The sequence below is a fragment of the Lagenorhynchus albirostris genome, chromosome X, assembly GCF_949774975.1.
Source record: "Lagenorhynchus albirostris chromosome X, mLagAlb1.1, whole genome shotgun sequence".
In the NCBI taxonomy this organism is placed as follows: domain Eukaryota; kingdom Metazoa; phylum Chordata; class Mammalia; order Artiodactyla; family Delphinidae; genus Lagenorhynchus; species Lagenorhynchus albirostris.
This window is the reverse complement of record NC_083116.1, coordinates 28,802,262-28,828,869: the sequence shown is the minus strand read 5'-3', so window position 1 is coordinate 28,828,869 and position 26,608 is coordinate 28,802,262. Positions and strand designations below refer to the sequence as shown.

General features: G+C 45.7%; 1 protein-coding gene and 2 non-coding genes across 3 annotated transcripts; 1 reads left to right on the top strand and 2 right to left on the bottom strand.

Moving 5' to 3' along the window:
* Positions 1 to 17,128: 17,128 nt before the first annotated feature.
* Positions 17,129 to 19,963, bottom strand: RPL39 (ribosomal protein L39). Its single transcript, XM_060137034.1, has 3 exons — positions 19,809 to 19,963; positions 18,481 to 18,584; positions 17,129 to 17,317 (listed from the first exon to the last, which is right to left on the bottom strand). The coding sequence occupies exons 1-3, from the start codon at positions 19,809 to 19,811 to the stop codon at positions 17,269 to 17,271; spliced, it is 156 nt and encodes a 51-aa protein (XP_059993017.1). The 5' UTR covers positions 19,812 to 19,963; the 3' UTR covers positions 17,129 to 17,268.
* LOC132514154 (small nucleolar RNA SNORA69) lies at positions 17,819 to 17,951 on the bottom strand. The gene has a single exon (XR_009538646.1). It is a non-coding gene; the product is annotated as a small nucleolar RNA SNORA69 (small nucleolar RNA).
* A 2,318-nt stretch (positions 19,964 to 22,281) lies between the features above and the next one.
* Positions 22,282 to 22,391, top strand: LOC132514200 (U6 spliceosomal RNA). The gene has a single exon (XR_009538687.1). It is a non-coding gene; the product is annotated as a U6 spliceosomal RNA (small nuclear RNA).
* The last annotated feature ends 4,217 nt before the right edge of the window (positions 22,392 to 26,608 follow it).

Sequence of the window (26,608 nt, the reverse complement as noted above, 5' to 3'; positions counted from 1 at the left end):
CCGATGATGGGCGCTTAGGTTGTTTCCATCTCCGGGCTATTGTAAATAGAGCTGCAATGAACATTTTGGTACATGACTCTTTTTGAATTATGGTTTTCTCAGGGTATATGCCCAGTAGTGGGATTGCTGGGTCATATGGTAGTTCTATTTGTAGTTTTTTAAGGAATCTCCATACTGTTCACCATAGTGGCTGTACCAATTCACATTCCCAGCAGCAGTGCAAGAGTGTTCCCTTTTCTCCACACCCTCTCCAGCATTTATTGTTTCTAGATTTTTTGATGATCGCCATTCTGACTGGTGTGAGATGATATCTCATTGTAGTTTTGATTTGCATTTCCCTAATGATTAATGATGTTGAGCATTCTTTCATGTGTTTGTTGGCAATCTGTATATCTTCTTTGGAGAAATGTCTATTTAGGTCTTCTGCCCAGTTTTGGATTGGGTTGTTTGTTTTTTTTGTTATTGAGCTGCATGAGCTGCTTGTAAATTTTGGAAATTAATCCTTTGTCAGTTGCTTCATTTGCAAATATTTTCTCCTATTCTGAGGGTTGTCTTTTGGTCTTGTTTATGGTTTCCTTTGCTGTGCAAAAGCTTTGAAGTTTCATTAGGTCCCATTTGTTTATGTTTGTTCTTATTTCCATTTCTCTAGGAGGTGGGTCAAAAAGGATCTTGCTGTGATTTATGTAATAGAGTGTTCTGCCTATGTTTTCCTCTAAGAGTTTGATAGTTTCTGGCCTTACATTTAGGTCTTTAGTCCATTTTGAGCTTATTTTTGTGTATGGTGTTAGGGAGTGATCTAATCTCATACTTTTACATGTACCTGTCCAGTTTTCCCAGCACCACTTATTGAAGAGGCTGTCCTTTCTCCACTGTACATTCCTGCCTCCTTTATCACAGATAAGGTGACCATATGTGCTTGGGTTTATCTCTGGGATTTCTATCCTGTTCCATTGATCTATCTTTCTGTTTTTGTGCCAGTACCATACTGTCTTGATTACTGTAGCTTTGTAGTATACTCTGCAGTCAGGGAGCCTGATTCCTCCAGCTCCATTTTTCGTTCTCAAGATTGCTTTGGCTATTCGGGGTCTTTTGTGTTTCTATACAAATTGTGAAATTTTTTGTTCTAGTTCTGTGAAAAATGCCAGTAGTAGTTTGATAGGGATTGCATTGAATCTGTAGATTGCTTTGGGTAGTAGAGTCATTTTCACAATGTTGATTCTTCCAATCCAAGAACATGGTATATCTCTCCATCTATTTGTATCCTCTTTAATTTCTTTCATCAGTGTCTTATAATTTTCTGCATACAGGTCTTTTGTCTCCTTAGGTACGTTTATTCTAGATATTGTATTCTTTTTGTTGCAATGGTAAATGGGAGTGTTTTCTTGATTTCACTTTCAGATTTTTTCATCATTAGTGTATAGGAATGCCAGAGATTTCTGTGCATTAATTTTGTATCCTGCTACTTTACCAAATTCATTGATTAGCTCTAGGAGTTTTCTGGTGGCATCTTTAGGATTCTCTATGTGTAGTATCATGTCATCTGCAAACAGTGACAGTTTTACTTCTTCTTTTCTGATTTGGATTCCTTTTATTTCCTTTTCTTCTCTCATTGCTGTGGCTAAACCTTCCAAAACTATATTGAGTAAGAGTGGTGAGAGTGGGCAACCTTGTCTTGTTCCTGATCTTAGTGGAAACGCTTTCAGTTTTTCACCATTGAGGATGATGTTGGCTGTGGGTTTGTCATATATGGCCTTTATTATGTTGAGGAAAGTTCCCTCTATGCCTACTTTCTGCAGGGTTTTTATCATAAATGGGTGTTGAATTTTGTCAAAAGATTTCTCTGCATCTATTGAGATGATCATATGGTTTTTCTCCTTCAATTTGTTAATATGGTTTATCACATTAATTGATTTGCGTATATTGAAGAATCCTTCCATTCCTGGAATAAACCCCACTTGATCATGGTGTATGATCCTTTTAATGTGCTGTCGGATTCTGTTTGCTAGTATTTTGTTGAGGATCTTTGCATCTATGTTCATCAGTGATATTGGCCTGTAGTTTTCTTTCTTTGTGACATCCTTGTCCGGTTTTGGTATCAAGGTGATGGTGGCCTCGTAGAAAGAATTTGGGAGTGTTTCTCCCTCTGCTATATTTTGGAAGAGTTTGAGAAGGGTAGGTGTTAGCTCTTCTCTAAATGTTTGATAGAATTCACCTGTGAAGCCATCTGGTCCTGGGCTTTTGTTTGTTGGAAGGTTTTTTATCACAGTTTCAATTTCAGTGCTTGTGATTGGTCTGTTCATATTTTCTATTTCTTCCTGATTCAGTCTTGGCAGGTTGTGCATTTCTAAGAATTTGTCCATTTCTTCCAGGTTGTCCATTTTATTGGCATAGAATTGCTTGTAGTAATCGCTCATGATCTTTTGTATTTCTGCAGTGTCAGTTGTTACTTCTCCTTTTTCATTTCTAATTCTATTGATTTGAGTCTTCTCCCTTTTTTTCTTGATGAGTCTGGCTAATGGTTTATCTATTTTGTTTATCTTCTCAAAGAACCAGCTTTTAGTTTTATTGATCTTTGCTATCGTTTCCTTCATTTCTTCTTCATTTATTTCTGATCTGATTTTTATGATTTCTTTCCTTCTGCTGACTTTGGGGTTTTTTTTGTTCTTCTTTCTCTAATTGCTTTAGGTGCAAGGTTAGGTTGTTTATTCGAGATGTTTCCTGTTTCTTAAGGTGAGCTTGTATTGCTATAAACTTCCCTCTTAGAACTGCTTTTGCTGCATCCCATAGATTTTGGATCGTCGTGTCTCCATTGTCATTTGTTTCTAGGTAATTTTTTATTTCCTCTTTGATTTCTTCAGTGATCAGTTCATTATTAAGTAGTGTATTGTTTAGCCTACATGTGTTTGTATTTTTTACAGATCTTTTCCTGTAATTGATATCTAGTCTTATGGCATTGTGTTTGGAAAAGATACTTGATACAATTCCAATTTTCTTAAATTTACCAAGGCTTGATTTGTGACCCAAGATATGATCTATCCTGCAGAATGTTCCATGAGCACTTGAGAAAAATGTGCATTCTGTTGTTTTTGGATGGAGTGTCCTATAAATATCAATTAAGACTATCTTGTTTAATGTATCATTTAAAGCTTGTGTTTCCTTATTTATTTTCATTTTGGATGATCTGTCCATTGGTGAAAGTGGGGTGTTAAAGTCCCCTACTATGAATGTTTTACTGTCAATTTCCCCTTTTATGGCTGTTAGTATTTGCCTTATGTATTGAGGTGCTCCTATGTTGGGTGCATAAATATTTACAATTGCTGTATCTTCTTCTTGGATCAATCCCTTGATCATTATGTAGTGTCCTTCTTTATCTCTTCTAATAGTCTTTATTTTAAAGTCTTTTGTCTGATATGAGAATTGCGACTCCAGCTTTCTTTTGGTTTCCATTTGCATGGAACATCTTTTTCCATCCCCTTACTTTCAGTCTGTATGTGTCTCTAGGTCTGAAGTGGGTCTCTTGTAGACAGCATATACATGGGTCTTGTTTTTGTATCCATTCAGCCAATCTGTGTCTTTTGGTGGGAGCATTTAGTCCATTTACATTTAAGGTAATTATCGATATGTATGTTCCTATTCCCATTTTCGAAATTGTTTTGAGTTCGTTATTGTAGGTCTTTTCCTTCTCTTGTGTTTCTTGCCTAGAGAAATTCCTTTAGCATTTGTTGTAAAGCTGGTTTGGTGGTGCTGAACTCTCTCAGCTTTTGCTTGTCTGTAAAGGTTTTAATTTCTCCATCAAATCTGAATGAGATCCTTGCTGGGTAGAGTAATCTTTGTTGCAGGTTTTTCTCCTTCATCGCTTTCAGTATGTCCTGCCACTCTATTCTGGCTTGCAGGATTTCTGCTGAGAGATCAGCTGTTAACCTTATGGGGATTCCCTTGTGTGTTATTTGTTGTTTTTCCCTTGCTGCTTTTAATATGCTTTCTTTGTATTTAATTTTTGACAGTTTGATTAATATGTGTCTTGGCGTATTTCTCCTTGGATTTATCCTGTATGGGACTCTCTGTGCTTCCTGGACTTGATTAACTATTTCCTTTCCCATATTAGGGAAGTTTTCAACTATAATCTCTTCAAATATTTTCTCAGTCCCTTTCTTTTTCTCTTCTTCTTCTGGAACCCCTATAATTCGAATGTTGGTGCGTTTAATGTTGTCCCAGAGGTCTCTGAGACTGTCCTCAGTTCTTTTCATTCTTTTTTCTTTATTCTGCTCTGCAGTAGTTATTTCCATTATTTTATCTTCCAGGTCACTTATGCGTTCTTCTGCTTCAGTTATTCTGCTATTGATCCCATCTAGAGTATTTTTCATTTCATTTATTGTGTTGTTCATCACTGTTTGTTTCATCTTTAGTTCTTCTAGGTCCTTGTTAAATGTTTCTTGCATTTTGCCTATTCTATTTCCAAGATTTTGGATCATCTTTACTATCATTATTCTGAATTCTTTTTCAGGTAGACTGCCTGTTTCCTCTTCATTTGTTAGGTCTCGTGGGTTTTTATCTTGCTCCTTCATCTGCTGTGTGTTTTTCTGTCTTCTCATTTTGCTTATCTTACTGTGTTTGGGGTCTCCTTTTTGCAGGCTGCAGGTTCGTAGTTCCCGTTGTTTTTGGTGTCTGTCTGCAGTGGCTAAGGTTGGTTCAGTGGATTGTGTAGGCTTCCTGGTGGAGGGGACCAGTGCCTGTGTTCCAGTGGATGAGGCTGGATCTTGTCTTTCTGGTGGGCAGGTCCACGTCTGGTGGTGTGTTTTGGGGTGCCTGTGTTTTGGGGTGCCTGGGACTTATTATGATTTTAGGCAGCCTCTCTGCTAATGGGTGGGGTTGTGTTCCTGTTTTGCTAGTTGTTTGGCATAGGGTGTCCAGCACTGTAGCTTGCTGGTCATTGAGTGAAGCTGGGTGGTGGTGTCGAGATGGAGATCTCTGGGAGATTTTCACCGTTTGATATTATGTGGAGCTGGGAGGTCTCTTGTTGACCAGTGTCCTGAAGTTGGCTCTCCCACCTCAGAGGCACAGCACTGACTCCTGGCTGCAGCACCAAGAGCCTTTCATCCACATGGCTCAGAATAAAAGGGAGAGAAAGTAGAGAGAAGGAATTAGTAGAAGTAGGAAGAAAGAAAGAAAGAAAGAAGGAAAGAGAGAAAGAAAGGAGGGAAGGAAGGAAGGAAGAAAGAAAGAAAGAAGAAAAGAAGGAAAGAAGCAAAGAAAGAAAGCAAGGAGGAAGGGAGGGAGGGATGGTGGGAGGAAGGAAGGAAGGAGGGAAGGAAGGAAAAAAGAAAGAAAGAAAGAAGATAAAGTAAAATAAAGTAAAATATAATAAAGTTATTAAATTAAAAAATAATTATTAAGAAAAAAAATTTTTTTTAATGGACGGATAGAACCTTAGGATAAATGGTGGAAGCAAAGCTATACAGACAAAATCTCACACAGAAGCATACACATACACACTCACAAGAAGAGGAAAAGGGGAAAAAATCATAAATCTTGCTCTCAAAGTCCACCTCCTCAATTTGGGATGATTTGTTGTCTAAAGGAGGGAAGGAAGGAAGGACGGAAGGAAGGAAAGAAAGAAAGAAAGAAAGAAAGAAAGAACGAAAGAAAGAAAGAAAGAAAGAAAGAAAGAAAGAAAGAAAGAAAAAGAAAGAAGATAAAGTAAAATAAAATAAAGTTATTAAAATTAATTATTAAGAAAAAAATTTTTTTAAAAAACGGATGGATAGAACCCTAGGACAAATGGTGGAAGCAAAGCTATACAGACAAAATCTCACACGGAAACATACACACTCACAAAAAGAGGAAAAGGGGAAAAAATCATAAATCTTGCTCCCAAAGTCCACCTCCTTAATTTGGGATGATTGGTTGACTATTCAGGTATTCCACAGATGCAGGTACATCAAGTTGGTTGTGGCGCTTTAATCTGCTGTTTCTGAGGCTGCTGGGAGAGATTTCCCTTTCTCTTCTTTGTTCTCACAGCTCCCGGGGCTCAGCTTTGGATTTGGCCCCGCCTCTGCGTGTAGGTCGCTGGAGGGCGTCTGTTTTTTGCTCAGACAGGACAGGGTTAAAGGAGCCACTGATTCGGGGGTTCTGGCTCACTCAGGCCGGGGGGCGGGAGGGGCGCGGAGTGCGGGGCGAGCCTGCGGCGGCAGAGGCCGGCATGACGGCGTGACGTTGCGCCGGCGTGACGTTGCACCAGCCTGAGGCGCGCCATGCGTTCTCCCGGAGGAGTTGACCCTGGATCCCGGGACCCTGGCAGTGGCGGGCTGCACAGGCTCCCCGGAAGGGGGGTGTGGATAGTGATCTGTGCTCGCACACAGGCTTCTTGGTGGCGGCAGCAGCAGCCTTGGCGTCTCATGCCCGTCTCTGGGGTCCGCGCTTTTAGCCGCAGCTCGCGCCCGTCTCTGGAGCTCCTTTAAGCAGCGCTCTTAATCCCTTCTCTTCGAGCACCAGGAAACAAAGAGGTAAGAAAAAGTCTCTTGCCCCTTTGGCAGCTCCAGACTTTTCCCCGGACTCCCTCCCGGCCAGCCGTGGCGCACTAGGCCCTTCAGGCTGTGTTCACGCTGCCAACCCCAGTCCTCTCCCTGCTATCCGCCGGAAGCCCGAGCCTCAGCTCCCAGCCCCACCCGCCCTGGCGGGTGAGCAGACAAGCCTCTCGGGCTGGTGAGTGCCGGTCGGCACCCATCCTCTGGGCGGGAATCTCACCGCATTGCCCTCCGCACCCCTGTTGCTGTGCTCTCCTCCGCGGCTCTGAAGCTTTCCCCCTCCGCCACCCGCAGTCTCCCGGCAATTTCCTTTTAAGGTGATGAAAATGTTCTAAAATTGAGTTTGGTAATGGCTGCACATATCTGTGAATATACTAAAAACCACTGAACTGTACACTTTAAATGAGTGAATTGTATACTCCGTGAATTATATCTTATTAAAACTGTTACTTAAAAAAAACCAGAAAGAACCAGAGAGAAATGTCCTCTTAGATTAGAGAGCAGTGAGAACAGAGTTACTGAATTAATGAAAGAGAAGTGAGGAGGGGCGGCCTTCAGAAAGGGAAGGAGGAAGAAGTATATAAATAGAAAGCTGACAGAGGAATTAGAAGAACTAGAGCAATGAGGTCCCTGGGTGTGGAGATAAGGCTCCTTCCAGGCCTCAGAGGCCCTGAAGCAACCCTGTAAGCTCAGTTCAGTGTGATAAATGGTGTTCACATAGGGGCCCTGGGTCATTACAACCAGGTTTAAAGTGTTTAGTATTTCTGTTGAAGAAGGCAGAGAAGTTTATGACACATCCTAAATAGGTAACAGTCTAAAAGCTTGGGTTCATATGGGCGCACTCCTCAGTCATCCAGAAAATGTACGTTTATGGAGCACACTCAACAGATAAGGTCCTCCTGAATTCAGAACATTTTAAGGGTGTGATGGTCTTTTTGATATGTCAACTTGGCAAGGCTCCAGCCGCCAGTTACTCAAACACTAATCTAGGTGTTTCAGTCAAGGTATTTTGCAGATGTAATTAAAGTCCACAGTTAGCTCACTTTAAGTAAAGGAGATTATCTTAGATAACATAGGTGAGCCTGATTTAATCAGGTGCGAAGCCTTAAAAGCCGGGTTGAGGCTCTCCCAAGAAAAGAAATTCTGCCTGTGGGCAGCAGCTTCAGCCAGTGGACAGCCATGCCTGTGAGATCCTGTCTGCCTTTCCTGAAGGCCTGCCCTGGGAGTTCCCAATTTGCCTCTCAGGCCTCAAAATCACAGAAGCCAATTCCTTGCAATAAAACCCTCATTATATATCTCCTACTTGTCGTGCTTCTCTGGGTGAACACTGACTCATAAAAAAGCAACTGTGTTACTCCAAGATAATAAATTTGTGATCAAATTAAAGTTTATTCAGATGGAACATATCTAATGCCTAGATGGTGGTTTCTAATACCATTCTCCAATAAAAGGAACCAAGGTTCCTTGTCTCCCTGGAGAAATGGCTGATTCTGGGCTGGGGAAGTAGTGGATTATACCATAAGTATAAAATAAACATCCAGGGACTTCCCTAGTGGTCCAGTGGAAGACATGGAAGAACCTTAAATGCATTATTACTAAGTGAACAAAGCCAATTCAAAAAGGCTACGTACTGGGACTTCCCTGGTGGCGCAGTGGTTAAGACTTCACGCTCCCAATGCAGGGGGCTGAGGTTCGATCCCTGGTCAGGGAACTAGATCCCACAGGCCGCAACTAAGAGTTCTCATTCCGCAACTCAAAGATCCCGCTTGCTGCAAACTAAAGACCCAACGTAGCCAAATAAATAAATAAAAATCCATACGTCCATTTTGATATAAACAAATGACAGAATAAGTAAACAGGGAAGAAGAGACACATCTCCCATGCAGAAAAATTCTGGGTAATTTATGGAGCTCCTCGTCTCTTGAAGAGTTAAAGAAGGGGGAGCATAACTCCCCACTTCTTAAGAGAGCTGCACATTGTGACTTACTTCCAAAGAGTACAGTCGGGAAGGGGGAAAATAGAGTAACTGTACAGTGGAGAAACCTGACCAACACTACTTCAGCCAGTTGATCAAGGTTAACATCAATGATGATAAATCATGGTGAGAGTACATACCCTTGAAATGATCTGATAAGAACGGCCCTGTGATCTTCCTTCCCCAAAACTTATAACCTCAGTCTGATAATGAGAAAAACATCAAACACAATCCAATAGAGGGGCGTCCTAAAAAATATTTGACCAGTACTCAAAACTGTCAAGCTCATGTTGTTGAACCCAAGTTCATGGGCCTGACACACAGTGAAGCCAAACAAATAGAAACATCAGAGTTTGGAGCAGAGAAAGGTTTATTGCTAGGGCCAAGCAAAGAGTTCTGATCCAAACTCAAACGTTTTGGTTTGTTTGGCCTCACTGTACATTGGGCCCACGAACTTGGGTTCGACAGCAGTCATCAGAAACAAGGAGAGGGCTTCCCTGGTGGCGCAGTGGTTGAGAGTCCGCCTGCCGATGCAGGGGACGTGGGTTCGTGCCCCGGTCCGGGAGGATCCCACGTGCCGTGGAGCGGCTGGGCCCGTGAACCATGGCCTCTGAGCCTGCGCGTCCGGACCGGAGCCTGTGCTCCACAGCGAAAGAGGCCACAGCGGTGAGAGGCCCGCGTACCGCAAAAAAAAAAAAAAAAAAACAAGGAGAATCTGAGACACTATCACAGCCAAGAGGAGCCTAAGGAGACATAACTACTATATGCCAAAGTGGTATCCTGGATGGGATCTTGGAGCAGAAAAAGGCTATTAGGTAAAAACTAAAAAAATCTGAATAGGGGCTTCCCTGGTGGCGCAGTGGTTGGGAGTCCGCCTGCTGATGCAGGGGACGCGGGTTCATGCCCCGGGATCCCGCGTGCCGCGGAACGGCTGGGCCCGTGCATCAGGAGCCTGTGCTCCGCAGCGGGAGAGGCCACAGCGGTGAGAGGCCCGCGTACCGAAAAAAAAAAATCTGAATAAACTATGAACTTTATATTATCTTCTCGACTTTTCTCGAAATCTAATACTGTTCTAAAAAATAAAGTCTATTAAAAAACTAGAGGGACTTCCCTGGTGGTCCAGTGGCTAGGGCTCCATGCTCCCAATGCAGAGGGCCCGGGTTCGATCCCTGGTCAGGGAACTAGATCTCACATGCTGCAACTAAAAGATTCCACATGCTGCAACTAAGACCCGGTGCATCCAAATAAGTAAATAAATAAATATATTTTTAAAAAACTAGATCAGGAAAAAAATCAGATGAACAAATACTTCTGAATATGTACTCTACAAGTTTTTTTTTTTTTTAAGATAACTGAGTTAAATTTATTTTGTTTTATTTTTTGGCCACACTGCGCTGCTTGCGGGATCTTAGTCCCCCGACCAGGGATTGAACATGGGCCCACGGCAGTGAAAGTCCCGAGTCCTAACCACTGGACCACCAGGGAATTCCCTGTAATCTACAAGTTTTGGTACTAGACTACAAAATGAGGAGTCATTCCGTTGTTTTCATTTTTACTTTAATTTAAAAGCAAGTCTAGGGGCTTCCCTGGTGGCGCAGTGGTTGAGAGTCCACCTGCCGATGCAGGACACGTGGGTTCATGCCCCAGTCTGGGAAGATCCCACATGCCACAGAGTGGCTGGGCCCGTGAGCCATGGCCACTGAGCCTGCGCGTCCGGAGCCTGTGCTCCACAACGGGAAAGACCACAACAGTGAGAGGCCCACGTACCGCAAAAAAAAAAAAAAAAAAAAAAAAAGCAAGTCTTGATGATTTAAGTGGCTGGCAGTCTGTTGACCCTCTGTTGATAGAGACTGTCCTATCTCCTAGTCAGTGCCAAATGAATGGCTTTTCTACCCCAAAGAGACTTTAGCAGGTAGTCCCCCCCAGTAGATAACCTCACTTTCTATTTCATTAAAAAGACGGAAATCACCTAAAAAGAATTTGTTCAGCTTCCTGCAACCAAACCTATGAACTGATCTGCATGTGCACCCATTTTTCCCTTCCTGTGCTCCTGTTATAACAGTTACCACTGATGCAGTGTTAACTGTGTGCCAGGCACTATGGTAATGCAGGTTGCGTGCCATTTCAGTAAACAAGAAAAAAGGTTGCGTGCCATTTCAGTAAACAAGAATGTCTCCCGCCATCAAACCATCAGCCACTGCAGACGTCCCGACCGCGCGCCCTGAGGGGAATTCGGATGAAGAGAAACAGGATACTGGCCCTAGATAGTTAAGATGCATATCTAAGGAATGATTTCCATGAGCCCAGACTCTTGCATCTTCCCATACATAGAAAAGTGCTGAAATCATTAACTTGAGAGGTCTATTTTTTAGTGATTCGCAGTAATCTTCTGATGTTTGACGATATTTTTTTTCCAGCAAAAACTCCCCTATATCGTGGCTCCTCCCTTGCCTCTCTGGAACATTTCCTCAGAGCTCTCTGAGAGGCTATCTCTCCTGGGCTGTAGTCCTCACTAAGGTCCCCGAATAAAACATAACTTGCAACTTTTAGCTTGTGGGAGTTTTTGAGGGTTTTTTTTTTAGTCGATGGTAAGCATATTGCATGCATTATCTCCTTTAATCGTCACACCGAAATTCCGAGGTTCTCATAATTTCCCCATTTTATAGTCAAGGAAAACTGAGACTCAGGGAAAGTAAGTGACTTGCCCAAGTTCTCACAGCTAGAAGGTGTTAGAACCAAGTGTTCCAACCCAGACTCCAGAGTCTGACCTCTTAACTCCTAGGCTCTCCTCCTCTGTGAGACAAATCCCTACTCCTGTGCTCTGACTCATCACTTCCCAGCCCTTGGGAGCTTTGATCCACTGACGATTTGTATTGTCCACTCTGTGTTCCTACTTCTTCCCTTCTGTGCCCTTCACATCATTATGCAAACAAGCTGTCACTCCCCGGGTCAAGACAAAACCCCTCCTCTAACCCCACAGGTTTCTCCAGTTCTCTCTTGACTCGAATATTCACTACTCAACTGTCAATATTGAGTATCTTCACCTGGAAGGCTTACAGCCATCCTGTGCTAAATATACCCCAAACTGAACCCTTGACCACTCCGCTTTCCCACCAGAAAACTATTCTCATGGTCTTTCCCTCTCAGCGAATGACACCACCAACCACCTTGTTGCTCAAGCCAGAAACTTGGGCATCATCCTTGCCACTTCCCTCTACCTCTTCTCCTACACTCAGTCACAAGTCTTGTTGATTCTATGAAATCTCTCCTCTGTCCATTTAACTCCATCTCCACTGCCTCTGCCCTAGTGCTGGCCACCATCCTTTCTCATGCGGACTACAAACCACAGCCTCTTACTAGTCTCTACTTCTAGCCTATGCTGCCCCATCCCCAGCCAGTCTGATCTTAGCACTCCACGCAATAACCCCGGTTATTTCTTAAACCCAAACCCGATAGGCATCTGTCCATTTTCAAGCCCTTCAATGTTTTTCTGGGCCTCAAGATGCAATCCAAGCTCTGTCTCAAGGCTTTGAGCCTCCCACTGATCTGGCCTCTGCTTACTCTCCAGCTTCCTCCTTCATTACTACTTCCTCTGGGCACCCCTCTCCCGCCACCCCTGAGTATGTCCCCTTCCCACACTTCTGCCACACAGAGTGACTTTCAGTTCCCTAAATTCTCCCAGCTTTCTATTTATTTTTTAGGGGGGGGTTGCCCACATGGCATGTGGGATCTAGTTCCCCGCCCAGGGATCGAACCCACGCCCCGTGCAGTGGAAGCGTGGAGTCTTAACCACTGGACCACCAGGGAAGTCCCTCCCAGCTTTCTCCTGATTGGGCCTTTTCACAGTCTGTATCCTCTGTGTAGCACATGAACACACCACACTCCACCCGCCAGATCTAACTCCTCTTTGGCCTTCGGGGCTCAGCTTGCTCTTCCTCAGCTCCTCACTCCCATGTTCAGGTCAGGTTCCCAAGGACCTAGTGCCTTCCTCAGCACAGCACTTAGCATCGGGGGCTGTGGCTGTCTGCACATTCGTCTGTCCCCTGCAGACTGTGAGCCGGTGAAAATGGGGGCCTGTGGATGTGGCTCACCCCTGCAGCCCAGCACCCAGCACCCAGCGCCATGCATCCACCTCGTAGTCTGTGTTGGGTGTTTGCGGAATGAACAAGTGGGAGTCGGAGGCAGCTGACCTTGAACTAGATCCACAGGCTTTCTGATTAAACTAATAGTTGTTTCTTTGTAGGTCATTTGCGTTCTGTTCCAATGCCTTTCTCCCTTTGGTGGCCCCAGTGGAAACACTTTTTCTAATGAATCAGATATACATTTAGAGACTTACAAATGTAGCATTAGAGGTTCATGATTTAGAACCAGTTTCCTCATTTTGAGCGGCAGAAAACTGAAGTCCCCAAAGCTGACGTGGTTTGTTAGTAGCAGGCTCATTGTAGCTGTAAAACTGGGACTATATCTTGTCTTACTTCAGTTACTCTGGTACCTAACTGTTGGTAATGCCTGTCTTCTTTCATTTAAATGGTAAGGTAGGTTGCACTGTGACTGTGGCTTTCACGATTAGCCATGTGTTAACATTAAATGGGGCTGGGACTTCCCTGGTGGCGCAGTGCCACAACTACTGAAGCCCGCGCGCCTAGAGCCCGTGCTCCGCAACAAGATAAGCCACCGCAATGAGAAGCCCGTGCACTGCAACGAAGAGTAGCCGCCGCTCGCCACAAGTAGAGAAAGCCCGCGCGCAGCAACAAAGACCTAATGCAGCCACAACTAAATCAATTAATTAATTAATTAAAAAAAGAGAGAACGCAGTTCCACTTAGGGTCAGGCTGAGGCACAAGTCCTGTCCCACTGCTCCTGGGTCTCAAGTGACAGCTTTGGACATGCAGCTGCAGGTGGCCTCATCAGTGACCATAGTTCAAGTGCAGGTGTCGGCCCACCAGTGTGGTGAATGAGGTGCTCCTACAGAGGGTGAGTAGTGAGAACAGTGCCATTCCCTACTCGTTATGCCTGAGTTTTCATGATGTGCCCGATTCTCCAGATTCTTTCCCTAGTGCCTTAAGCCCCAGCTACCTACCTACCAACCACGCATGCGCACACGCACACCATTTGCCTCCTCGTGAACCTGGGTGAGGCCTTCCCGCAACTCCCCAGGCAAGTCATTCCTCCTTCACCCTTTGTAAACACACGTTAAGGCATCGATTAGTTTTCTCCGAGGGTTTGCCACCCACCCTCCCTCCCTCCGTTCCCAGACGGGCATATCTGATGTGCACAGGTACAGATGCACGGCACGCTCTCTTGACTGCAATACCTGTGAGGGTCATACTTGCCTCTGGCTCCCCAAATACCCAACGTTTTGTATAAGCAGGGGCTTCATGTTTGCTTCTCTGGGCTAAAACACCCTCAGGGAAGGGTAAATGGTTAATACTTCACCCTGTTCTTTCCAAGAAAATCTACTTCCTGTTCAATCTGGTTCTCATTGCCATTCCTGCTGACAGCAGCTACCTGCCATGTTAAGTACTCAAACTGTTAGTTGCTATCAGCAGGAATGAGAATTGTGGGACTTTTTTTTTACCCTGGCCAATGAAAGCACCAATTCCTAACCACTGGACTGCCAGGGAATTCCCCTTTCTTCTTTTTTATTTATTTATTATTTATTTATTTTTGCGTTACGCGGGTCTCTCACTGTTGTGGCCTCTCCCGTTGCGGAGCACAGGCTCCGGACGCGCAGGCTCAGCGGCCATGGCTCACGGGCCCAGCCGCTCCGCGGCACGTGGGATCTTCCCGGACCGGGGCACGAACCCGTGTCGCCTGCATTGGCAGGCGGACTCTCAACCACTGCGCCACCAGGGAAGCCTTCTCTTTTTTAAATTTTATTTTCTTGTTTGAGAATTGTTTAACTTTTTTTCATCTGTAAAATGGGAGAATTATCTGCTAGGACTGATCCTTGACCGACATTATCATTCAATCCTTACAAACCCGAAGTAGGTATGATTCTGGATAAGTCTCCTGATGTTTCCACAGCTGGTTCAGTAACAGAGGTGGGATTCACCTGGAGGTGAGTGTAAGGCCCAGGATTTTCGTCCTCAAGTCACCCTACCTCCTTTCTTTCCAAGACCTCGAGGGGTTACTCTACTCCAAATTCAAATCCTGGAACTAGAAGGGAACTGGCATCTCTCCAAAGGCTGACACTAAGCACCAACTCCATGCCAGCTCTGCCTGATGTCCCCCCTGACAACCTGCCCCTTCCCACTGTCTTCGGTCCCTGTGTCTTATTTTTGCTTTATCCAGCATACAGCCCACGTCTGCTGGGGAGGGGTCCACACCAAAACTTTAATCCTGCTTACTCCCCATTCCTCTTCCCCGTTTCCTAGTTAGGCGCTGAGTCAACTGCTTCAGTGCGTTATTAACTTCATCCTCAAAGCCCTCTGAGGGAGGTCCCACATTGCAGATGACACTGAGGCTTACAGCTGGTGCATGAAGAACCGGATTTGAATGCAGACTATGCAGTCTTGCCACTCCAGACTGCTAACTCTTGGCCACCACTCTGCTGCTGCCTGCTTCTCAGTAGGCCATCGAGGGATGGCCAGCATCACCACGGAGTTGACTGTCTTTTAAAAGCTGATCTTATGCCGCACCTCTTATAGGTAAATATAAGTCCTAAATATCTCAAAGCTCCCATTCCTCCCTTCAGGAAGCAGCAATCTAGTCCACCGAGGAAACAAATACCGGCACTTACTGCACGAGGCAGTGAGGAACCACTGGATCCAGGACCTGTGTCCAACCCCAGGCTCAAAAGAAACCCCTTTTACACGGCCAACCAACCCTGGTGTCCATCATTTTCCCTCTCAATTTTAATCCTCCTTATTCAAGGTCTATAGAGAAAGCTCCCTCTGCCGTGTGACCTTGGCCTTGTCATAACCTCCCCGGGCTCAGCGAGGAGCCTACCTACTCTGAATGGTGAGGGTGAGGTATTCCTAATACTCCAAAATGGTTAGAAATTTCCATCACATGACTGTCAATTAATTGTATCAAGTCCCTCTGCCTTGGACTTGAATAACATTTTTAGCACATTAACATTTACCAACTGCTGTTCACACAGTGGCAGCTGTCTTTGAATATGAAGGAAACACTGATGCAATAAGAGAAAATATTTGAAATCTAGGAGCTTGTAAAGGAAGTGGAAGTGTTTTTCCAAGATCTGTTGGCAGCTCCCACGTTCTTGGGCTGGTGGGTATTCTGCAGCCCACCCTTCAAAATTCTGGTGAGCACAGTGGTGCTTCTTAAGGACCGTGGTCATGAGCCTCCTAGTTTGGTTACAGGTCAGGGGCCCCTCGGTTGTGCAAGGGGTGCAACCACCATTTGCTGCACTCTGACAGCTCCTGTCACTTGCTTTATCGGCTCTGTCCAGTGCAGGCTCCCTACAAGCTGGGTAGGGAGTTAGCACTAAACCTGACCCCTTCCTCTGCGGCAGTTCCAGCCCAATTCCACAGGTAACTAGCTGGGGCACTCTGGCTTTCTCCCATCTTTCCCAGACATTAGATATGGCCTGTGTATTGGCCCATTACTAGCCTAACGTACATCTGTCTATCCATCAGTTAAACTCAAGTACCTAAGAATAGTGCCTGGCCTGTAAATTCGAATGTATTACATGTCAAAAATACTCTTGATTTCTTTCAACCATTTAAAAATGCAGGGCCGGGCTTCCGTGGTGGCGCAGTGGTTGAGTCCGCCTGCCAATGCAGGGGACACAGGTTTGTGCCCCGGTCCGGGAAGATCCCACATGCCGTGGAGCGGCTGGGCCCGTGAGCCATGGCCGCTGAGCCTGCGCGTCCGGAGCCTGTGCTCCGCAACGGGAGAGGCCACAACAGTGAGAGGCCCACATACTGCAATAAATAAATAAATAAATAAATAATAAAAATGGAGGGACTTCCCTGGTGGCACGGTAGTGGTTAAGAATTGGCCTGCCAATGCAGGCGACACAGGTTCGAGCCCTGGTCCGGGAGGATCCCACATGCCACGGAGCAACTAAGCCCGTGCACCACAACTACTGAGCTCGTGCACAGCAACAGAGACCCAACGCAGCCAAAAATAAATACATAAATTTATTTTAAAATAAATTTTAAAATGCATAATTTTAGTTCACAGGCCATACGAAAACAGTCAGCAGACCAGTTTGCCAATCCCTGGCTCACATGATTCCTACTCTGAGGACTGGCACCACAGAATAGTATATGAAGATGCTTTTTATGGGACTTCCCTGGCAGTCCAGTGGTTAAGACTGCACGAGTTCGATCCTTGGTCAGGGAACTAAGACCCTGCCTGCATCGTGGCATGCCCCCCACCCACAAAAGCCTTTTATTTTAAGAAGGTGCTACCCTCAGGTATGAGGATGACACATACATGCACTTCCCATAACAGTAGGTATAAGAGCTGCAAGTTACAGGGAGCTATTAAACAACAAAATCTAAAAAAACCAGTTCCTTACTTTTACTAGACATACTTCTAAGTACCTGGTAACTAGAGAACATTTCTATCATTGGACAGTCCTGTGTTACATCTGATAGGAGGAGTATTTATTCAGTACATCATCACAAACCAGAATAATACAATAACAGTTCCAACAAAAGGTTCACATGTTTATTACAGAGCTACACAGTGAGCAGTGATGAGGAAAGCTCAAGAGGAGAGAGCATCAAACACAGGCAGCTGTTCCAGACACTAGTGATGTTCTGATAATGTGTGTGAATTCATATGTGAGGCTCATTATAGACCCAGCTTGGTTCTTCTCCAATGTCTTCTCTTAGAGTTGTACCTACACAGAAGGAAATCACAAATTACAAAGGCAGTCTGACCTCCATTTAGCTGCTCTTACTGACCACAAACTTTGCCTTGAAGTACCATAAAAATCTTTGAAAGAAAAAGCGTTCCACTTTCCCTACCGTTAACAAGTTTGGAGCTCTTTTTGGAGAGTAAAAAACGATTTGCTAGATGTGTTAAAGAACTAGTCAAAGCAATTTTTTACCTCTCAAAATGATTCCAGGCTAAGGAAAACATACACTGGTTCCTTATAGGGACTAAGTAGTGGAGAAGCTCTCTCCTCTCCCCAAGTGTACGCTCATTCACTTTTGATTCAACAGACCTGGGGTAGACCCAGAGACATATAACCTCCCCTTCTAAATTATATCAAAACCAGTAATTCTACATAATAGGTCACACATACAAAAAAGCTCTTGCATAATTTTAATACTACATTAACACCCTCAGTCACTTCAATACCACAGCCAAGTTATTTGCAGAGCTAAGGCCATCTCAGAAATGTTCATGTCAATCTGTCATGATTTTACCCCCATAAAAGGCAAAATCAAAAATGATCAACACAGATTTTCTTTCAGCAGGATTATGTCAGTACTTCCACGAAACGGAGCACTGTAATTGCAACCTGCTTTCAATACATTTTAAAAGTTAGACAACACACACACAAAAAGCCAGACCACAGAGCAAGAGACCAGCATCTGATAACTGCAGGTACCCTCTATTGAGCTAGGCACTGAGCTTTATATACATTTCTTTCACTCCTCACAACTATAAAGGCAGGTCCTACCATCATTGGATGAGGACACGATAAACCAAAGGTTGCAATTAATTGGCCTATAAAGCTACAGTGGGTGGTGATTTCACATGTGTAACTGGCTAAATGAATTAAGGAAATGGGCCTTCCATCTTATGTTCTGGCTCAGACTGAAGACAACAAGGAAATTAACAAATATTGGAGGAGTGTCTGCCCCTAAGCTCAGCTGTGGGCTGACTGTGTCCAGAAACCCAGAAGAAGCACATTAAAAAAAAAAAACCCCAAAAGAATTTCAGAATGGTGGCTCAGGACGAATTAAACTGCATATAACTTTCAATTGTGCATTTACACCCCCAAAGTAATCCTAAGTTCAACAAAACACAAGGGTGGGGAGTGTTTGCCTTTACCTGATTTTATTACCAGTTTTCATTCGAATCCATTGGGGAATGGGACGATTCTGCTTTTGTTTCTTAGCCAGAAATCGCTTGATCCTGAAAGTCTTGTGAGAAGACTGGGAAAGAAATGCAATCAATTTAACAGCAATACCAGAACTTGCTCCAATGATTCAAAGTCAAGAACTCCCTAAATCCAACAAATATTCAAATGCTTAACATATACCAAGAACAACCCTCTCGATGCTAAACCCATCACTGCCCTTTGCTTTGTTCCTCACTTCTCCGGAGGCAGATACCATAATTCCCACTGTTCAAAGAAAATTCAGTAGTCAGGGAGGTAAGTAACCTGCCCCAAAGCAGAGTATTAATGTGCAGATTTGGCTGGGATTCAAACCCAGGTCCTCTCTGCTCCAAGGCTAGGGCGTGTTCCAGTCTTCCCTGCTGTCAACCCAGGACTGAGAGGACTATAGTCAGAGATGGCGGGGACTAAAGCACGTGGTTTTCAGGAACAATCCCTTGCAAGTCAGTGAGTCTCAGCGCACTATTTTATACACCAGAGTACTGGGACTTCCCTGGTGGTCGAGTGGTTAGGATCCCACGCTTCCACTGCTGGGGACCCCGGTTCGATCCCTGGTCGGGAATCCAAAAAGCCACACGGAGCGGCAAAAAAAAAAAAAAAAAAAGATTTACACAAAGTCCCTGACTTTCGGTAAATCTGTTCTAGCCCTCTGACCATTTTGGTATTAATTCTAACTCTATTTAAAACGTCACTTTCCCAAGGATGACTTTCCCAGCTTCCCGTCACATTCAGAGCACATCACCCCTTGATCCAGGCGTTTCTACGAGGTGACGTTCAAGTCCCTTAGCAAAGGGCTAAAAAGTCCTGTAATCTCATAGCGTGGAAGGATCCTGGCACCCAAGTAAAAACACTCTTCGAAAACCAGCAGCCTACATTGCCTTTTCGATGCCAGGAACATCCCGCGTGTCGCAGGCAGCCCGAAGTCAGGCCACGATTTCTGGGGTACCCCCTCGACTTCTCTTCTTGCCCCCGAAACAGAGTTCGCTCCGGGAAAAACGGGAATCCCTGCCCGCCTGAGCAGTGGCCTGGAGCACAGAGCGCCCCTTCGGACCTCGCGGGGCCGGCACAGCCCGCCCCTCCCCAGGTGCTCGCTCGCTTCCCAGCAGGCCCGCGGACTGGAGCCGTGGCCCAACTCCATCTCCTCTGGAAAAGGCCTTAAAAAGGGTCCCGCACATCGGCGCAGCCCGCGGCACCGGCGAGCTCGCGGGGACCTCAGATCTCGGAAAGCCACCCCAGACCCGATGGTAATGGATGGACTTACCATGGCGATGATCAAATCCAGCCGCAGATAGAATGGAGGACAAGAGAAAAGAGGGAGAATCAAGCGGAAGTACGTGTTTTAGAGGGCGCCGCCGGGGGCCGGGCTTGGGGAGGACACGCCATGAGCCAACCATCGCCCCCTGGCGGCCGCTCTCTGCGCAAGCTACCGTGAGGCCGTGGGAAACTGCGCTCATTCGTGCGAAATGGAATTCCCTTTGCTTCAGTTCCGTAATCGGGTTTTTCAGGACCCCGTTAGTGTGCCAGGGGCACCCTGTGTCATGGGTGAGACACACAGTCCGTGATAACTGCCAAGGCAGAAACCCTTCCGAAGGCGGGAGGAGCGGAGTGGGCGGGGCTATCTCCAAGGAGGGCGGGGAAGAGGTTATGTCCCGGCGCAAGGGACTTCGGTCCTGCGTTTGGGAGGGAGCGCGCCTAGGGGTGGGGGCTGGGAACGCCCCGCCGGAGTGGACTAGGGGGTTGCCCCCCGGCTCTTTCTCGGCGGTTGTGTCCACTAGGCTGGGCCGTGCGGGATGGGAATGTACAGTGGTGTTGGCCATGGGGCGTTAGACTAGGCAAGAGCCTGCCAATCAAGGGTTTTTTTTTCCTTTCCAGTTATATTGAGATATAATTGACATACAGCACTGTATAACCAATCAAGGTTTTACACAACGCAGAGTACTAAGGATCACGGCCCCAATCAAGGTTTTAAACTGAGAAAGTTCTGGACAGAACATTCCCTTGGCTGCTAGGAAGCTCAGACTGACTTTGTAACCCACCTTTGGCAAAATGTACAGGAATTAATGGCACACGTTTTGGATGTTAATGTTCCCCGTTTTCATCTTTTTCTTCTCCCCATTTAGGAATAAAGATCTCTACAGTCACTTCAAGCATTTTTGCACCAATAGATTAAGGTAAGGGTTTTTAACCTGGGGTCCACAAGGGTCAATGTATAGAATTCACAGGGTACGAACGTGGATGGAAAAAAAATCACAACTTCGTTTTCATCAAACTCTGAAATGTAGTGCTTTCTTTATTTACAAATGTAGACAACAAACTACAGTGACATTAGCAGTACCTGTGACTTGGTCACCAATAGAAATCAAAGATGGTTTCATATTACACTGCAGTTGATGCAGATGTCTCGAAATATCATTTATGTACTCATCACTTCTTTGAAATTACAGTAGACCCACAAGAACTCTGTTAATCCTGTATGTTGCTATAGTACACATTTCTTTTAGAAAATATTTTGATAGCTGTATCGCAGTGTGATTGGTTTTCTTTATCATCCTGTGTACTTTGTTTTATGCATTTAAAAACATTCTGAGAAGGACTTCCCTGGTGGCGCAGTGGTTAAGAATCTGCCTGCCAATGCAGGGGACACGGGTTCGAGCCCTGGTCCTGGAAGATCCCACATGCCACGGAGCAACTAAGCCCGTGCGCCACAACTACTGAGCCTGCACTCTGGAGCCCACGGGCCACAACTACTGAAGCCCGCGCGCCTAGAGCCCGTGCTCCGTACCAAGACAAGCCACCGCAATGAGAAGCCTGCGCACCGCAACGAAGAGTAGCCCCCGCTCGCCGCAACTAGAGAAAGCCTGCCTGCAGCAACGAAGACCCAATGCAGCCAAAAATAAATAAATAAAATTTATTAAAAAAAACCACAAAACGATTCTGAGGGACTTCCTTGGCGATCCAGTGGTTAAGAATTGCCTTCCAATTCAGGGAACGCGGGCTCGATCCCTGGTTGGGGAACTAAGATCCCACATGCTCCGGGGCAACTAAGCCTGTGTTGCTCAACTACTGAGCATGTGAGCCACAACTAGAGAGCCGCGTGCCAAAACAAAGGATCCCGCATGTCACAATAAAGATTCCGCATGCCGCAACTAAGACCCAACGTAGCCAAAAATAAAATAAAATATATTTTTTTAATTCTGAAAATAAGTCCAGAAACTTTCTCAGACTGCCAAATGGTTCTATGGCACAAAAATGGTTTCGAATCCCTGGATTGGGGTAGTGACAGATGGTAGAACAAACAAACTAAGTAGGAGGCTTTGGAAATAGTCTAAACAAGAAGTGATGGTGGGGGGCTCCCACGGTGGCACAGTGGTTGAGAGTCTGCCTGCCAGTGCAGGGGACACGGGTTCGAGCCCTGGTCTGGGAGGATCCCGCATGCCGCGGAGCGACTGGGCCCGTGAGCCACAACCACTGAGCCTGCGCGTCTGGAGCCTGTGCTCCGCAACAAGAGAGGCCCGTGCACCGCGATGAAGCGTGGCCCCCGCTCTCCGCAACTAGAGAAAGCCCTCGCACAGAAACGAAGACCCAACACAGCCAAAAATAAATAAATTAATTAATTTTTTAAAAAAAGAGATAAATAAATAAATTTATTTTTTTAAAAAAAAGAAGTGATGGTGGCACAAAGTAAGGTAGTCACCATGACGTTGAATAAGAAGAAACAAGATCAAGAGGTGATTGTGGTACCCGCTTCGGCAGCACATATACTAAAATTGGAAGGATACAGAGAAGATTAGCATGGCCCCTGCGCAAGGATGACACGCAAATTGGGGCAGCGTTCCATATTTTTTTGAATGTTCTCAAATGGTTACATATGTGGGGGAAAAAAAGGTGATTGTGACATAAAGTTAACAGGTCTTAGTCCCAGGTCTCTGCCTTGGGCAACTGGATGCTGGTGCCTTAGATCTAGAGAGGGAATACAGAAACCATAGGAAGCTTGAGCCCAATTTAATAATTACCGGGGTTTTGTTTGTTTGCTTTTTGGCTACGCCATGTGGCTTTCGGGATCTTAGTTCCCCGACCAGGGATCAAACCTGTGCCACCTGCAGTGGAAGCACGGAGTCCCAACCACTGGACTGCCAGGGAATTCCCGAATAATTACCAGTTTTTAACAGCAACAGTTTAGTTACTTTAATCCCACCCAGTTTTTAGATTCAGACCCTCATCCAAATTTACATTTAATTCAAGTGAGACCTTGGGCTTCTTACCTTGGATTTTTATTATTTACTTAAGAGCCAGTATTTTCTTTTTGGTGACCAGAAGGAAGGAGCAACAAATAAGCCTTTAGTAGATGAATTATCATCGTCATCATCATCGTCATCATAGCTACCATTTCCTCCGGTTTAGAGTGGGACTGACACTGTGCTAAGAGCTTATATAAATCATCCTTTTAATTCTTACAGCTTTATAGGACACTTGTTGTTCTTTCCTTCTGCATTGCATGGCACCCGCTCTGAGTTTCTTTTGCTGATTCTTCCTTATCTCACTTACTTTTTAACATTGGAGAGCCCTGAGGTTCAGATTTGGACCTCTTCTCTTTTCTATATACACTCCCTTCCTTGGTGACCTCATCCAACATCATGGCTTTAAATGTTTTCTTGGACTTCCCCCGCGGTCCAGTGGTTAAGACTCGGCGCTTCCACTGCAGGGGCCACGGGTTTGATCCCTGATCAGGGAAGTAAGATCCCGCATGCCACACAGCACGGCCAAAAAAAAGAGAAAAGTTTAAATACTCTCTTGGTTGACGACACCCAAATGTATGTCTCCAGCCTGGATGTCTCCTTGAACTACTACCTTCAACGTCCCCACCTGGATGTCTAATAGATGTCTTTAAACTTAATGTGTCCCAAACAGAACTCCTGATATTTCACCGTCAGCTGGCTCCCTCAAAAGTCCTTCCCATCTCAGCAGATGGCACCTCCATTCTTCCTGTTGCTTAGGCCAAAATTTATTTTCCACTCTTCTCTTTTTAAAAAAATACTTCCTCTTTTTTAAAAAAATTTTTTTTAATTTTATTTTTAGCTGCGTTGGGTCTTCATTGCTTCGCGTGGGCTTTCTCTAGTGGTGGCGAGTGGGGTTACTCTTCGTTGCGTGCGCAGGCTTCTCATTGCTGAGGCTTCTTTTGTTGCGGAGCACAGGCTCTAGGCGCGAGGGCTTCAGTAGTTGCGGCTCGTGGGCTCAGTAATTGCGGCTCATGGGCTTAGTTGCTCCGTGGCATGTGGGATCTTCCCGGACCAGGGATTGAACCTGTGTCCCCTGCATTGGCAGGTGGGTTCTTAACCACTGCACCACCAGGGAAGCCATCCACTCTTCTCTTTTCTCTCACATCCCATATCCAATTTGTCAGCAAATCTGGTCAGTTTGACTTAGAAATTTATGCAGTACCTCAAAATGTGACTTTATTTGGAGGTAGGGTCGTTACAGAGGTAATCAAGTTAAAATGAGGCTGGCTAGGGACTTCCCTGGTGTTCCAGTGACTAAGACTCCACGCTTCCAATGCAGGGGGTCTGGATTCGATCCCTGGTCAGGGAACTAGATCCCACATGCCACAACTAAGAGTTCACATGCTGCAACTGAGACCTGGCACAGCCAAATAAATAAATAAATATTTTTTAAAAATGAGGCTGCCTAGTGTGGGCCCTCATACAGTCTGACTGGTGTCCTCATCAGAAGAGATTAGGACACACAAGGAGACACCAGGGATGCTCACGTGCATGCAGAAAGGCCATGTGAGGACACAATAGGAAGGTGGCCGGCCACCCGCGAGCCAAAGAGAGAGGCCTCAGGAGAAACCAGACCTGCTGATGCCTCGATCTCAGGCTTCTCGCCTCCAGAACTGTGAGAAACTTCCGTTGTTTAAGCCACCCAATCTGTGGTATTTTGTCATGGCAGCTCTCACCAACTAAGACAGGTGGGATCAGGACATGGGGAGTGGGGAGAAGGGCATTCCAGCTAGAAGGAACAGCATGCCACCAGTCACAAGCCAATGTGCTGTACCTCCTGATTGGCTGGAGCCAGGGAGGCAAGTTTCAGGGGCTGGAATTCCACAGAGCTGGGTCCCATAGGGTCAGAAAGGACAACGGCTGTGAAGAGGCTCCCGGATTTGACATAGGGTGCTCCCTGGTGCCCTTGGAAGTTGGGCAGTATACACGGGATGTGAGGAAGGGGGCAAGAGGAGAAAGAGTGGGTGGTGAAGTGGGGGCAGGGCTTGTGGGAGGAGAGGCTTTTAGGACGTTTGGGTGTGAAGAGGAGACAAAGGAGGGCAGTGAGAGAGGGTGGTGAGCTCAAGAATTGGTCATTTCTGAGACTTCCCTGGCGGTCCAGTGGTTACGACTCCATGTTCCCAAGGCAGGGGGCACAGGTTCGATTCCTGGTCAGGGAACTAAGATCCCACATGCCGTAGGGCGCGACCTAAAAATAAATAATAATTTTTTTTTTTTTTTTTGCGGTACGCGGGCCTCTCACTGTTGTGGCCTCTGCCGTTGCGGAGCACAGGCTCCGGACGCGCAGGCTCAGCGGCCATGGCTCACGGGCCCAGCCGCTCCGCGGCATGTGGGATCCTCCTGGACCGGGGCATGAACCCGTGTCCCCTGCATCGGCAGGCGGACCCTCAACCACTGTGCCACCAGGGAAGCCCCCAATAATTTTTTTTTAAAGTTTGAAAAAATGTATGTACTCAGTTGCTTATAGAAGAATTATTTCTAACAGCCCCAAACAGGAAACTATCTTTCTCCAGCTGAATGAATAAACTGTGGTATATTTACCAAGGGCTACTATACAGCAATGGTTCTCAAAGTGTGATCCAGGGAACTCTGGGGGATTCTCAAGACCCTTTTGGAGGGTCTGCAGGGTCAAAACTATTTTTTTTTTTTTTTTTTTTTTGCGGTACGCGGGCCTCTCACTGCTGTGGCCTCTCCCGTTGCGGAGCACAGGCGCCGGATGCGCAGGCTCAGCGGCCATGGCTCACGGGCCCAGCCGCTCCGCGGCATGTGGGAATCTTCCCAGACCGGGACACGAACTCGTGTCCCCTGCATCAGCAGGCGGACTCTCAACCACTGCGCCACCAGGGAAGCCCCAAAACTATTTTTATAATAATACAAAGAAGTCATCTGCTTCTTTCACTCTTGTCCTCTCACGGGTGTACCGTGGAGTTTCCAAGAGGCTCCATGACTTGTAATAACTTCATTGCTCTGACACACAATAATAGAATGTGTGTTTGTGTGTTCTTGGGTTTTAAATATTTTTCAGTTTTAATTTCTAATACAGTAAATATCGATAGATATAATCCACACAAACAAAGGCCCTTTGGAGTCCTCAATAATTTTTAAGTGTAAAGGGGTCCTAAGACAAACATTTGTGAACCGCTCCTATACAGCAATGAGAATGAACAGACTACAGCTACCCACAGTGGCACGGATGGATCTCACAAACATCCACAAATGTGGAACAAAGGAAGCCAGACACAGAAGCATGTATACTGTATGATTCCATTTACATAAAGACACAAACCGGGCAAGACTAATCTGTGCCATTAGCAGTCAGGATAGTGGTTATCCTTGGGGGGAGGAGGCGCTGGTCATACTCTGTTTCTTGATCTGGGTGCTAGTTCTGTAGGTGTGTTCCCTTTGTGAAAATTCATCTAGCTGTACACTTCAGGTTCGTGTGCTTTTCTCTATGGGTGTTATATTTCAATATAAATTAAAAATACTTTTATATGGGTCTACAGATAAAACTATAGATGAGGGCTTCCCTGGTGGCGCAGTGGTTAAGAATCCGCCTGCCAATGCAGGGGACACGGGCTCGAGCCCTGGTCCAAGAAGATCCCACATGCCGCGGAGCAACTAAGCCCGTGCTCCATGACTACTGAGCCTGCTCTCTAGAGCCCGCGAGCCACAACTACTGAAGACCCCATGCCTAGAGCCCGTGCTCTGCAATAAGAGAAGCCACTGCAATGAGAAGCCCGTGTACCACAACGAAGAGTAGCCCCCACTCGCCATAACTAGAGAA

What these genes read in the sequence shown, in the direction of transcription:
- RPL39 (XM_060137034.1), bottom strand. An exon ending in AAAACTGGTAATAAAATCAG is followed by an intron (nt 17,318 to 18,480) that starts GTAAAGGCAAAC and finishes CCTTCTGTGTAG; the next exon opens with GTACAACTCTAAGAGAAGAC.